At 39.1% G+C, this 14,129-nt stretch overlaps 1 protein-coding gene across 2 annotated transcripts in view; it reads right to left on the bottom strand.

Annotated features, from left to right (window-relative positions):
* The window catches only part of AFF2 (ALF transcription elongation factor 2), a 403,259-nt gene that overhangs the window by 289,628 nt on the left and 99,502 nt on the right, over positions 1-14,129 (bottom strand). For both annotated transcript variants that reach the window (XM_054040357.1, XM_054040358.1), the window contains exon 2: positions 7,041-7,161. In XM_054040357.1, coding sequence (XP_053896332.1) covers positions 7,041-7,161 — 121 coding nt within the window. The remainder of the gene's footprint in view (positions 1-7,040; positions 7,162-14,129) is intronic.

The raw sequence follows: 14,129 nt of genomic DNA, 5'->3' as shown, positions 1-14,129 counted from the left end.
ATGCTCATACTTCAAGTTAAGTCTCCCTTTCCTCTGAAAGGCTGAGCAAAAGAATGAAGATAGAAAATTCATGCATCGATTCCTCTTGGAATATCTGCTTAGATTTCCAATGCTCAGCTAGACTATAGAGGAGAGAAATGTTGCAAAAAGATTTTTTTTCTTGGTACTTTTCATGCAGTATAAAACATTGGGGAAAAAAGATAATAAATGCTGATTTTCTCTAGCTCAACTCGCAGGAATTGTAATGTATATCACCACTGCGCTGAGACAGAGATTTAAATGTTAACTGTTCAGTATTGTTCTCATCTGTATAAGTGCTTCTAACCGAGATGGTTAATAGTTACAGTTGTGCAGGACTAGGAATCACTTTTGTTCACTAAAAGTTCCTAGGTTGGTCATTTTAGTGGCAAAAACTATATTCAAGCTAAGCCAAGAATAACCTCTTTGTATATGAGCAGTTTCCTTCCACTGAGTTGCACAATGTGCCATTTGGGCCACAGCCAAAACCAGACTCTCCGTTCAACCCCCAAAATTAAAACAAGGAGATTCCATTGTGCTTAAGGGCACAGCAGGAATTATGATGCAAGCCTTAAACACTTACATACTTGTGCTGTTTCCTCCTTCCCCACCAAACTTTTTAACTCTTTGAGCCACAGCCCACGTGATGGCTAAGTATCTAGAAAGTCCAGAACCACTCGCTTTCATCAGCGTTCTGGTTACATTTTCAATTTTCACTTAACTTACTATCCATAAAGTAAAGGAGAAAAGTAAAAAGAGTACCAGGAACACATTATTGCACTGTAACATTTTAATATCACAGCAGCACATAAAAGAGCTTCTTCTCTAAGCCTTCACAGAGAGACTCAATATTTTAATTTTAATACATGGATTTTCAATCATTTTTACTGTTAGAGGTATCTGACTCTCAGGTTTTTTTTTAAAACATGTCACCTAATGCTAAATGTCATTTCACTTAACACTAGCTCTCTGTTTTATGCAAAATGTTCACATCCTTTGGGATGAAAGGCACTTTATAAATGTAAGATATTATTATTTGTAGTCATTTTCTGGGAGTATTAATGAAAAAAACCCTTTTCTGAAAAGCACAGAGATAATTAATTTAAACCTCCTGAGCCTATTTTAAAACTCTCTCAGACCCTGATCCGATGCTTACTGAAGTCAGTGGAAAGATTATCAGTGGCTTCAATGGGTTTTGGATCAGGCCCTCAAAACATAAATACCTCTGCCAATACAGAGATGGTCCACTGTCGCTTGAAATACAGGAAAACACAAATAGAAAATGCACCCCTAGGGCCAAATTCTCCTCATTGTGTGACCTCATTGAAGTCAAGGAGGGGCATTGTGTGTAATTCAGGGCAGAATCTAGACTTAAGTCTTGACACATATCAGTAATATTTTTATTTTCTCAACAGATTTAGCATTCTTATTGAAAAGCAGGGTATGCCTGGTCAGTCTTGCTACAAGCACTACAAAAATGAAATTAACTATTTCTGGCCATTACATGTTACCTTCAGGTTGTGGACATTTTTAACACCCTCTTCTGGATAATCCACCGATTTCTTAAAGGAAACTTCTGTACTCTGTTTTCTGAGCAACCAGTTGAACTGCGGTTTTGCCACCATTAAGGAAACGTATCTTCTGAGTATTCCAAGACATAAGTTATATATGTGGTTTGTGATTCAAGACTAGCAGTACTTCCCCGCTTTCTAGCCTCTCATTAATTTAGGAAATGCACACCTTTCTATATTTGGCTGAATTGCTTTAAAAAAAATCAGAAATAAAATCCTATTGAAGGGCTAATTTGCTCACTAGCTATTGCATTATGGTTCTACAAAGAACACAACTAATGCATTTGGACTTATGGGCCCAATTAATATCGGTTTTGTGACAATTTCTATGAAATCCTGAGGTTTCATAATTCATTCATTTTCTCATGCCTCCCAGCATAACTAACCTCTGTGGACTAGAAGGTGAGATACTTTATGCTATGCTTGAATATAGTGAAGGGGCAATACCTAAAAAAGATTTAACATTCTCCAAAGACTCATGCAAAAGTGAATTCTTTCAATTGGATCCTATTTCTCCAGTTGAACTATTCCAAGGCAAATCCTCAAAAAAAAAAAAAAAAAAAAATACAGATCACTCCTCAGACAGTGTGTCTATAAAATACTAATATCCAAACCTATTTATTAATGCAAAACATTAAAGGGTATCACTAGTAAACCTGGAGCCTCTGCCAGGAAAATTCCTACACTGCTGATTCAAGCAATTGCAGACATGAGACCTCAGGCTGTGATCTGGTCAACTCTGACAAATTAAGCAGTACCAGTGTTTGAAAGGGAGACCTCTAGAAAGCTCAGATGATCCATAACTGGCAATAGGCAGTGCTCATACCTCTTTGTCCATGCTGGCCAAAATTGTGGTAGACAGCACAATATTTTTGAAAGCGCTGTTTTCTGCATTAGACTCTGGCACATAAAAAGAACATCTTTCTAAATACACACTAAAAATTACATCTACACACACACACACAGGGACCTATGAAAAGTAGATAAGATAGAAATACATAATAAAGGGGCAGGTGATTAGGCAGACTCTCCATAAGTATACGAGTGATGGTGATAGCCATATAATTAATGGCAGAGAGCCACATGTTGCACTTCTGCCCACAAATCTAGGTCTCCCCGGATTATTTTGTTTGCAGTGTTGTTTGTCGGCAGGCTGGTCTCAGGACATGAGAGCCAAGATGGGTGAAGTAATATCTTTTGTGGACCAACTTCTACTGGTGAAAGAGACAAGTTTTGAGCTTCACAGAGTTCTCCTTCAGGCTACTTCAGCCCAGGCCCGAAGAAAGCTCTATGGAGCTCGAAAGCTTGTTACTTTCACCAACAGAAGTTGGTCCAGTAAAAGATATTACCTCACCCACCTTGTCTCTCTGGGCTATTTTTAACATTCCAAGCTCATACAAAGTAGCACTGATAGCAGCCCCATCCCATAGTTCCCCATTTTGGGTTAAATGCTGCAGTGAGTGGGGAAGGGTGGGTGTGCAGAACACATATATTAGAACAGGGAACCAACGAGGTGGAGAGAGATGTTTTCTGTTTCTCAGATTCTCTTCTCCCCACTTCCACTTCCCTTCATCCCCTTCCCTCTGTGGTCCTTTGGAAATTCATGGGCCAGATCTTTAGTTGATGTAAATCAGCCTGGCTCCATTAACTTTATTGACTTTGCTAATTGAGGATCTGACCCCATGGTTGGTGAAAAGTCACTCCATTTGCACTTGATGGGTACTTTTTCTTTCCCCTTCCTCTGCACATCTAATTATGGGTCTGCTTGCTTCTTGCTGGCAGCTTTATTTATTTTGGACAAGTGGCATTGTCCCCCCCTTGTTATGGATACAGGAGAATGGACTATATTCTGATCTCAGTGACATCAGAGAAAATCTGGAGTAATTTACATCAATGCGACTGAAATCAGAATTTGGTCTGACTGGAAAAGAAACAAATCCATTCCCAAATCCCTCTTGCTTCTCCTACACACACATTAAATGTACACAGGGTTTATCAGTGAATACAATTTCAGTATGTCAAAATGTTGGAAAAGAAGCCCAGATATGCTCTCTTTTGATGCTACTGTCATTGGTAGGAACCAGAGCAGTCTAAGTGGGTGCACTTTGCACTATTCTTGCTGGATACACAGGGCCTAATTCTCATTTACATCAAGGAGCCTTTGCACCTGGAAATGTAAAGAGGCTTTAAAGGGGGCATAAGTTACATTTTACACTCAATTTAAGGCCGGTTTACATTGCTCTTTCATAAACATGAATCGGGCCCAGAGTTCACTCTCTGCACTTGCTTTGTAACATAAACCACAACTCAGTCTTTAAGGGCCAAATCCAACCCCCATTTGTTATCAGTTAAATTTCCACTAACATTAATGGAACCTGGATTGGGCCCTTAATAGCACAATCCTGTAAAGGAAATATCAGGCAACCTCTTTGTTCTTAATTCCTCCTGACGTAAAAATCAAAACAAAATGGGTGGAGTTTATTATATATATAGTTAATATTAAAGATATATATATATATATATATATATATAGTCTTAATTTTCCTTGCTTCTGTGGATTTAAAGCAGATCAATAATCATACACAAAAATAATAGTTTTAAACAATTTATTTATACACACTAATTTTTACACTAATTTGTATGCTGTTGTAAGAGAGTATAATTCTAAAGAAGTTGTACTCAAGAGTTCACCTTGTAAAACGGGTGATGATAGATATTTTTGAAAGTAATATATCTATTCTTTAAAGACTATTACAGAAATGCATAGATTTTAAATGTAGGTGTTGTGTACTCAACTGTCCAATTCTGAGCAAGCGGACACAAATTTCAAAAATGTATGGACTATTTTAGAAATTTAAAACACATCTTTCTGAGAGCACAGTAGATATTAAGAAAGGTTTTGAAGTGTATAATTTTTAATTCTCATGGATGAAAATTCTGCATTATTTTGTTAGTTAAGTTAATTTTGGGTAAATTCTCCACCCAATTCATTGTTTCAAAATGAACGGGAGGAGGAAGACAAAAAAAAAATAAATCTTGACAATGATGACAATATATTTTCAGAACGCCAACTCAAAAACCAGACTCCTTGCTAGAAAAGAAATCAGCATTTATGGGACCTCTCTCTTTGACAAAACATGTTATTTAACTCAAACACACAGTACATCCTCGATGAAAAAACTGCTCCCACAAATTCTATGAGGTCAATAAGCATTTTCATAAAGCTGCAATCTCTTACTTGCACATTTCCATAAGCCTTTATTAGAAATCTGGAGTTATTTCGCTAAATTTGGAAATTATTTCAAAGATCCATATTGTTTCATTTTTCATTAGGCTTCTATCTATTTCATCCCATAAACTCCAGTGCTGTGTCTTATTATCATTCTTTAAAGTGTAGCTTAACTAGGTGGGGGCAGAAGGCCAGGACTAAAAACATTTCTAAGAGGAGTAATAATGACACTCTATCTCCAGATCAACCTGAGCATGGTGTTGGTGGCTGTGACACACAGAAGGTCAGAGTAGATAATCTGGTGAGCCCTTCTGGCCTTAAACTCTCTGACTCTATTAAAACTTTTTTTTTTTTTTTGCTTCATTACACCAAGTGCAGTGAACGTGTCAAGTTTCTTCTTCATCTAAGTGATGTAATATATCAGTCATGACTACACGCAAATAATTGAGAGATGGGGAAGGGCTCTATCACATTGCTACATGTAGTAAAATTGTTCCCCCACATACTTGCATGTTCTTGGTAAATTAACATCACAACACTTGGCTTTCTCTCTCGCACACAGAACATTTTATATAGAGAGGCCTAGATTCCACAAATATTTATGCACAAGCATTAACTTTAAGCATATGAATTGAAACAAATTAAGCACATGCATAAGTGTTGGCAGTATCAGGGCCATATTTGTTATCTCTCATGAACATAATCTGTGCATACTGGGGGAGATAATATAGTAGTTAGAAATGATCCACTAAGGTCATTTGGAACATTATAAATACTACCTTTAAAATGAGCCACTGTACAGTCAACCCACCTTAGAACTCAGTTGTGATTTGTTTTTGGTTTTTTTTAATTTGGGATACTCATTTCAGACCTTTGCAATCAGTATCCCATTATTGGAAGAGCTACTAGATATCGAATTCATCTGCAATAAACCAAAAGCTGTGAAATACAAAAGAAAAGATTAACTAGCTGCTGGAAACCCATCCAAATCAAAAGCATGTAGAACCACTGTGTGGTATAGTCCCTTTTTATTCCTACAGGATTTCATATTTCAGTAGAAGATAGAGTTGAATTCAGTAATTCAAAGTAACCACAATGGATTAGGTTCTGCTACCCTTACTGACATTGAATGGATCCATAGCTCTTGCAAACACTTGCACGCACGCTTAACTCTGCTCCCACGTGTAGTCTCATTGAAATCAAGGGACCTATTCACATTCTTAGAATTAAGAATATGGACTGGGGCCTTACTTTGCAAGGAGTCTCTCTGAAATCAACGGGATTGTGTGTGTAGTAAATGCGAACTCCATGTGAGAAAGGGGGTGGCCCAACATAAAATATCACACTGTAGTTTGCCAGATTAGATTTTAACCAGTAAACTACTGTCCCCAATTGGTTGAAACAGTCTTCCAACCTATAATTACGAACCACCACTTCATAACGATGCTAGTCTTTCCCCCTTACTGGTGATTTGCAATGAGTACTCATCCTCCCTACAGCTGCTAACAATATAAAATGGAATGCTAACGTGGTGGCCTTTCAATGGATGTCACTGATTGGGAAGAGAAAGTGACATGTACATTTACATTCTGATGAACCCATCAGGGGATGCCTGGCTAAAAATCAAAGCAGCAGAAATAATCAAGGGGGACATCCCCTGGTGATGAAATTCTCAGGCAGCAAAGCTCCTTAGAGAGAATAAGTCTCATCGTAAGTGTCTTTGATATCCCTGTTATGCTCCCCAAAGAATTTAAACAGACATTCTCCCCGAACACTTCTTGGACAATTATTATTGCGAAGGGAGAGCTTCCGGGCTCATAATTAAACGAAGAGATTCTGGTTTGAACAATTCAAGTATATTTTCCTCTTTAAAAATAAAGAGATTAAATGTCAGTTTTGGAGTTAGGAAAACCTAAGTAAAGATTCCTTCGGAGAGCAATATATTGAGGGAGTGTGTGGAGTGTTCAGAGAAGGGAATATGAATCCAGACTGCTTGTTTCAATCCCTGGTTTTGTCACCAAAATGCTGTATAACGTTGGCCATGTTACTTAACCTGACTGTGCTTCAATTTACTAATTTCAATAGTCTAACTATCTGTAGAGTCAGACAATCAAGATCAACATAATACTTCTCTTCCTCATAGATGAGGCTTAGTTAATATTTGCAAAATGCATTCAGATGAAAGACACTCTAAAAGTGTAAAATATTATATAGCCATTTACCTTGTAGGGTTCCCCAAAGAGATTAAAACCTGAAGCAAAGAGATCTTCATCTTGCTGGACTTCTTGATTTCTTCGCTCCCATTCTTTCCTTTTAAGTGCACTCCGGTCTTGCTCATAGTGACTGAAAAAGAGGATAAGACAAAAAGACAAACAATTATTTCCCCCATAAGTCAGTTAAACATTCATTGTTACAAATATTAGGAACAAAACACTGGAAACAGTGCAATTCAAGCTGATGACTTTGAAAGAGAGTGAAATCCATCCAACAGTTTTCCCAAATGTAAATTTGGGATCATAGGACCATACTAAATACAGCTATTTAGCCCAGCACCAGATATCACAGAATTTGTTCCAAAGAGAAATCCCAGCGTACACACCTAAACACACTTAAAATCTGCCTTCACTACACTAGGACACCCCAGGAGAAAAACAGACCACATCATGGAACGAGCCATGCAACTACCTTGGAAGAACCTTCTCCAGTACCACCCCACACTAGAACCCCAAAGGGGTATCATCAAAAAGTTACAACTCAGACTTGATGGTGGATCACATCCTGAAATAAATCTTTCCCAACCCCGCCCTTTCTTGCCTTCAAACAAGCCCCCAATTTAGCCAAGTTCATCATCAGAAGCAAGCTCCCCACAGTCCAACTCAAAGTGCCACCAGACTCTGCCAGAACAACAGATAACAAAACCTGTAGACTGCTACAATGATCTATATCCCTCAGAACACACCTTTCAAGATCCGTGTCTTCTACACATGCCTACCACATGTGGTGTACCTCATCCAGTGCATCAAATGCTCCAACAATAAGTATGTGGGTGAAACCAGACAATCACTACTCTCTGAAATGAACTCTCACAGAAAAAATGATAAAAGATAAAAGCACCCTATCACCCATGGGTGAGCGTCTTCAAAGGAAACCTATGCAACACCTCTGAAAGATGAGCCTGGAAACAAATTCCTAACTCTGCTGGGCACTGAAAACCATGGACTCAGTAAAAGACACCAGCTTTATGGTCATTACAACTATTTGCAACACACCCTACTGTCTGCTTACCCTTAACTGCCAACTTCATTTTAAATGGTCTTCTACAGCATATGTGAACTTCGTATGCTTAATCTGTTCCATTTTATATCTAGTTTAGATACTCTGCTTACCTTCTCTAGACCTGAAAAAGAGCTCTGCAAAGCTGGAAAGCTTATCTTTTCCACCAACAGAAGTTGGTCCAATAAAAGATATTACCTCACCCACCATGTCTCTAAATAGAACTAATCATTCTAAAATTAAAAAAAAACACACAAAATCTGCCATTTCCAGATGGTGCTTTCTGCCAGAAAAAAAAATTCAGTACAACTTGTCTCTAAGTATGCATGTATAAATATGTAGGCATGCTGTGTGCCTACATGTACATATATACACACACACAGAATATACCTATATGGAGAAGCAACTATGAAGTCAACCAGGCATAGTGACATCTTCAGTTCCCTTTAACTGTGTAACATTTGCCTACATCACAACATTCTACTGCAGCCAAGTGTGATTCAGAACAACTATTTCAATCCGGCATACTCGTTAACATTTAGTTGTGGGCATAGGTAGGCGGGACCACTCATGCATTCCTAGAATACTGGACATTCCAGTACTTCCTGAAATGGTATAGGCCCACTCTGATGGGATGACCCTGCCCCTGCATACAAGGTCCTGCTGCAGGGAGGATGCCATTTTGAAGAGCGTGTCACTCTGCCCCCACTGGCTTGACGTCAGAGGTATGCTGCATGCGATATCACACTGATGGGGCAAAGCGGCTTGCTGTTCAAAATGGTGTCCTCGTATGATACCCGACAAAACCACGTCCGATTCTGTCTCAATATCGGACTGGGGCCAAACCACCCAAAAAAGAGGACTGCCCATCTTAAACTGGGGTGAACGGCCAGCTTAGCCCTAGGGGGTGATTAAAAAATGCTTCACGTAGTGCTGTTCTGAAGGGAAGGACGTTAGGTTAGTCGACTTTCACAGCAGATAATTCTGCACACAAGCAAATAAACAAAAAAGGTCTATTGCCTCAGAATAGTGATAGCAAGATGTCAGTTATCTTTATGTCAGCTCACTATGTGCACCTGCCAGACCTAGATGACAAGCTGAGAGATCACATCTACTTCTCTCATGAACAGGACTGAAGTACTTCGGTCTCTTGTCTTTGCAAACTACTTCCTGCTCCTCTGAGGGAAAAGACGTAATTAAAACACTGAAGAGGGGGAAAAAAAGAAGAGAAGAGATGCATGTTTCCACTTGCATTGACAACCCCCCATGTGACAAGCATTAAGGGACACTTCTGTGCTTTCAACTCCTATTTGATTTGTTATAAGACTTTTGGCTCTATTTTGTGTCAGTTAATTAGCTACAAATTCCAGATGACAATTTGAATAGCAGATTGAGTATGCACACTGATGTTAGCTGTTGTGAGAAATATTTGCCTGCTAGATTTTATATATACATGCCTACACACGAGCACACTTATGTAACGGAGAATAGTGAATTCTGATATCCTGATGAGAATGAATTTAATCTCCATAGAGCTCTACTGCACTTGGGAGATAACCAAATATCTACAACTTTTGCCTTTTTAGCTCAGCGTGATGTTGTATTGGAAGCTTCACATGGAGAGATATAATGAGGAATGAACCGCACAGTGATGAGGCTTTGACAGTGTATAAAGTCACTGATTTCTGAGTGAAACCACAATTACTAATTTGAAGCACCAGCTAATTAAAACCACAGCTATGTATTTAGCCTCTTGTTATACCTACTGCAGTTTATAATTATGAGGACCTCTTTATCTACTCAATTAAAGTTCTTATGATTCAGGCAGGTTGTGTTTGAACCTGCAAGACCCACAGAGACTGCAGGCAAGCATATGTCTATCTCCTGATGATTCCATGTATCCTTAGACTTGCATACTTGTTTTCATACAGGGAGGAGAAAAAAAAAAGACAGACTAATGCCACAAAGACAATCTTGAAATCAGAAATATGAATTAATAATCGGTTTGAGCAACTCAAGATCATTCATGCTTGGAATGAATAGGCTTGAGTATAGTTTATTAGCAGGATGTAAAGCCACCTAAGTATGTGAGGGTGAGTTAAACTAGATTTTCATTGCTACTTCCCATTTTCAGGTTGGAAACTCAAATGCAACATCATTTTATTTAGTTTGTTTTACAACACATTCTGCCATAATGATATCACTACCTTGGGATCATTTGCTAGTGTAAAGTTATAGGACAGTACTAGAGTCAATGCTACTATTGAATTCTTGTAGAAATTATAGCATTATTTACTAATTTATTGAGGAAAACTAAAGGAAATTAAATTACTATACCAAAGCCACTTACTGTATTATTATTGCTAGCTACAAGCTAGATTGTGGCAGACTATACATCCACAGAGACATAACGGGAAGAAAGAATCCTCACTGCACCCCTTCACGGGCTATCTGGACCTTGGGTCCACATATGTGGGAGTAAGTGGGTGCTATACACTTGCTGCTGCTCACTCTGGGGCAGGTGGGTAGAAATAGGGTGGAGTCTTGGCTCCACTCTGCTCCACAATCACCTTGGAAAAATGTAGCTGAATCTGTGTGGGTGAGGGTGGGGAGTATTGTAATTTTCTACTTGTATAGACCATTTAGAAATTTCAACCCCATACTCACCCCCAAAGCAAGGGGGGAACAGTGCCTTAGAAAAGTGTTTCTGAGGCTAGGTCTACACTAGAGGGGAGGATCAATTTAAGATACGCAAATTCAACTACGCGAATAGCGTAGCTGAATTCGACGTATCCTATTCGACTTACCCCGCTGTGAGGACGGTGGCAAATCAACCGCCGCAGCTCCCCCGTCGACGGCGCTTACTCCTCCTGACGAGGTGGGAGTTCGCGCGTCGATTCGGGGATCGATTTATCCATCTAGATGAGACGCGATAAATCAATCCCCGCGAGATCGATTTCTACCCGCCGATCTGGGCGGGTAGTGTAGACTAGCCCTAAGAAACAATGCCTCTTGGAGTAACGCAGTTTACATATCAACCCACACTCAGGGCTGTTCCTAAAGGCACAGTATAGTATTAGAACTACAGCTTGCTTATCTTATTCATGAAAAACATGTCCACTGACTCCAATAGCAAGTTTTGTCTCAGAACTGCAAGATTGGGTCATAGAATGATAGTATCCCATGGAAGGGATCTCGAGACGTCTTCTAATCCAGTCCCTTACACTCAAGGCAGGACGAGGTATTGTCAGCAGTGTACTATTTTCTTTAGCAAACCTTTATGACACTATGGGCCCATTCTTTGTCCATTAATGTCCTCCGCAAGCAGAGATGACCCATGCCTGCCAATCGTGGGGGGCAGAGTGAGGGCATCCGGCTCAGTCCATGCGAGCATGCTCAGTACAAGCCAAGCAGCAAATCGAGGATGTGACCCCACTTAATCCCCCCACATGACCCCACTTAATCCCCCCACGCATCGCCTCTGTCCATAATACTTACCACTGAAGTCAGTGGAAGCAGGATGACACTCCAAGAGTCACCCTTACTTATGTGAGAAATCCCATTGAATTCAAAGTAAAAATTATTTATTTGGGTGACTTGGGGTGGCACTATCAGGATTTTAGAGGCTTACAAAAAAAAATGACAGCAACTCTGGCCATAGTCTGTGGTAGAGCTGTAGGGTAAAATCTTGCCTCACTGACGTCAATGGGAGTTCTGCCATTGACTTCAACTGGGTCAAGATTTCACCCTTAATGTGAAAATACATTACTAATTTAGGCTTAGATATCTGAAAGCTGTGTCCTTCCGCAAGCACACAAACTGTTCAGAACCCTGAAAGGAATCATTATACTATATTATATCTGAGCAAAAGAGTAACTGTGGCATTTTAAGACTAGTTAATACATTTTATGAATCTCAATAAAATGGTTTATTCTACTTGATGGTGGTTATGTTACTAAGGCAAAATGATGAAACAGCATTAATTTAATTTGGCACAATTTCTTTAAAATTAATTAACTTTAATTAATATAGTATTTACTATATTAACTATGTTTACAAAGGTAAATAATTCAGGGTTTTTCTACCAAACACGTTAAGATATTTCTCTTTTAGCAGATGTCCTCATGCAACCAGAAAAAATACATATTTAATTCACCCAAGAGACAAGCACAAGGCAGAAGCTCACTCCCGGGGGCCCTGATGATGTTTACAAACTATTCCACTGTGCTGGTACATTTTATGACATCAGAAGAACCTCAAGTGAATTGCTGCCTTCTACACCATTTGCAAATATCTATATTTATCACACGTTCTGCAGTACCAAGCACTGTTATTTAAAAAAAAATTAAAGTTAATTTTGAATTCTCCACTCACACTATGACATAAAAGCCTCAAGTATTTCCCAGCATGTAACGCATCTACACACTAGGAAGTGGTTGCTTAGCCATTTAGGTCAATGACTTATTTCTCTGCACATTTATTTTTGTTGCCGAAATGCTCAGCACTAAACTAACTCTGCATTGCACATTAACTACAGAAAGCCACAGATTTAACTTTAAAATGTACACAGATTAGAACAAGAATGAGGTCAGCCTTCCCCTTATCCAAAGAGTGACACTATGATTGGCTCTTAAGGTCATGGTGCACTGAGCACTGAGCCCGATGTTATCTCTGAATTCTCAATACAGCCTGATGAAACCTTTTTATAGCTTTTCTCCTCCAGGCATTTTTTTTAAAAAAAGAACGAGTGCTGTAGGAAACTCCTCTACACAATTGTTGGGTGAAGGTCTCAAACAAAACTACTTGTAATAGCCTACTGTAGCAAACCTGCATAAAAGGAAATGGAACTGCATTTGACTCATATGCCACAAGCAAGGTCACAGCTTGCTTACTCTATTTGCACCAGTCTTAGGAAGACTTGGTGGGCTCTGCTTTAGATTCCTGAGGTTTCAGATACTGCCTGGGTGGTAGCCTCTTTTCAGATGCTAAAATAAGGGAGTTAGAAGAAAACTTCACACACAAAGATCCAATATTTTGGGTGAATCAGGGCTTAGATGCAGCTGCTGCTGATAATGATAACCCTTAGATTTATATAAACACACCACTTTTATTATTAATTTGATTACAGATTTCTCTTACTAGATTTTCTATTTATGAAATTAATAACTGAACTGGAATGAACATGTTCAAACAGAATGAGACACGTTCCCTCCCCCAAAAAACTTACGAACTAAGGTAGGCAAAACAATCCAATGACACAAAAGTCTAAGTAAAGGAAGTATGACTATATTCTTAGTGAAGAGTAAATGGTAGGAAGGATTCCTGGAAGAAACAAGTTATAAAAAGTTAAGTGAAAGGCATAGACAGGATTTCAAGGATGGATTTTCCAACAGGAAATGGGATGCTATTCCAAGCTTTGGGACACCAAGAATGAAGTCATGACGCTAGAAGTGGGAAAAAGTGGCTAAAGACTGGGAGAGCATAAACGGAGAAAAAAATAGGATACAATGGGAAGAGAGATGTAGGGGATATGTAACATTACCTAGGGTCTAGTAGGTGAGAAAGAGCTTGAATGCAACACAGTAAGGGAAAGAAAGCCAATGAAAGGTTCAAGGAAGAGGAAGATGCTATCTGAGTAACATAAAAAAATGGCCCAGGTACTCAGCTGGTGTACATTGGCACAACTTTACTGAAATTAAGGACGTTACATCAACTTACATCAGCTCTGGCTCAACAATTTTTGCCATAGCACTTTGGGGAGAGGTGAGAAGTTGGCTGAGAGGGGAAGTTACAAAATCAAGGCAAAAGATGGCAAAGCGCCAATAAATGTTTTAGTATTGGGAGTGGAGAGTAAGAGTTGATTTTGGTGATCCACCCTTTACTCTCTCCCCACCCTCAATACTAAAACCTTAAAACCTTTATCCAACATGAATTAGCAAGAGAGTGGAATTTGGAGGAAGAGAGTAGAAAAAAGTGAGAGAAAGGATAAAAGACTGAAAGCTTTGGAGATGGAGAAGACAGCACCGTTATCAATTGTG

The sequence above is a fragment of the Malaclemys terrapin genome, chromosome 9 (assembly GCF_027887155.1).
Source record: "Malaclemys terrapin pileata isolate rMalTer1 chromosome 9, rMalTer1.hap1, whole genome shotgun sequence".
Taxonomy (NCBI): Eukaryota; Metazoa; Chordata; order Testudines; family Emydidae; genus Malaclemys; species Malaclemys terrapin.
The sequence above is the reverse complement of the archived record's forward strand: the minus strand, read 5'-3'. Positions and strand labels throughout refer to the sequence as shown.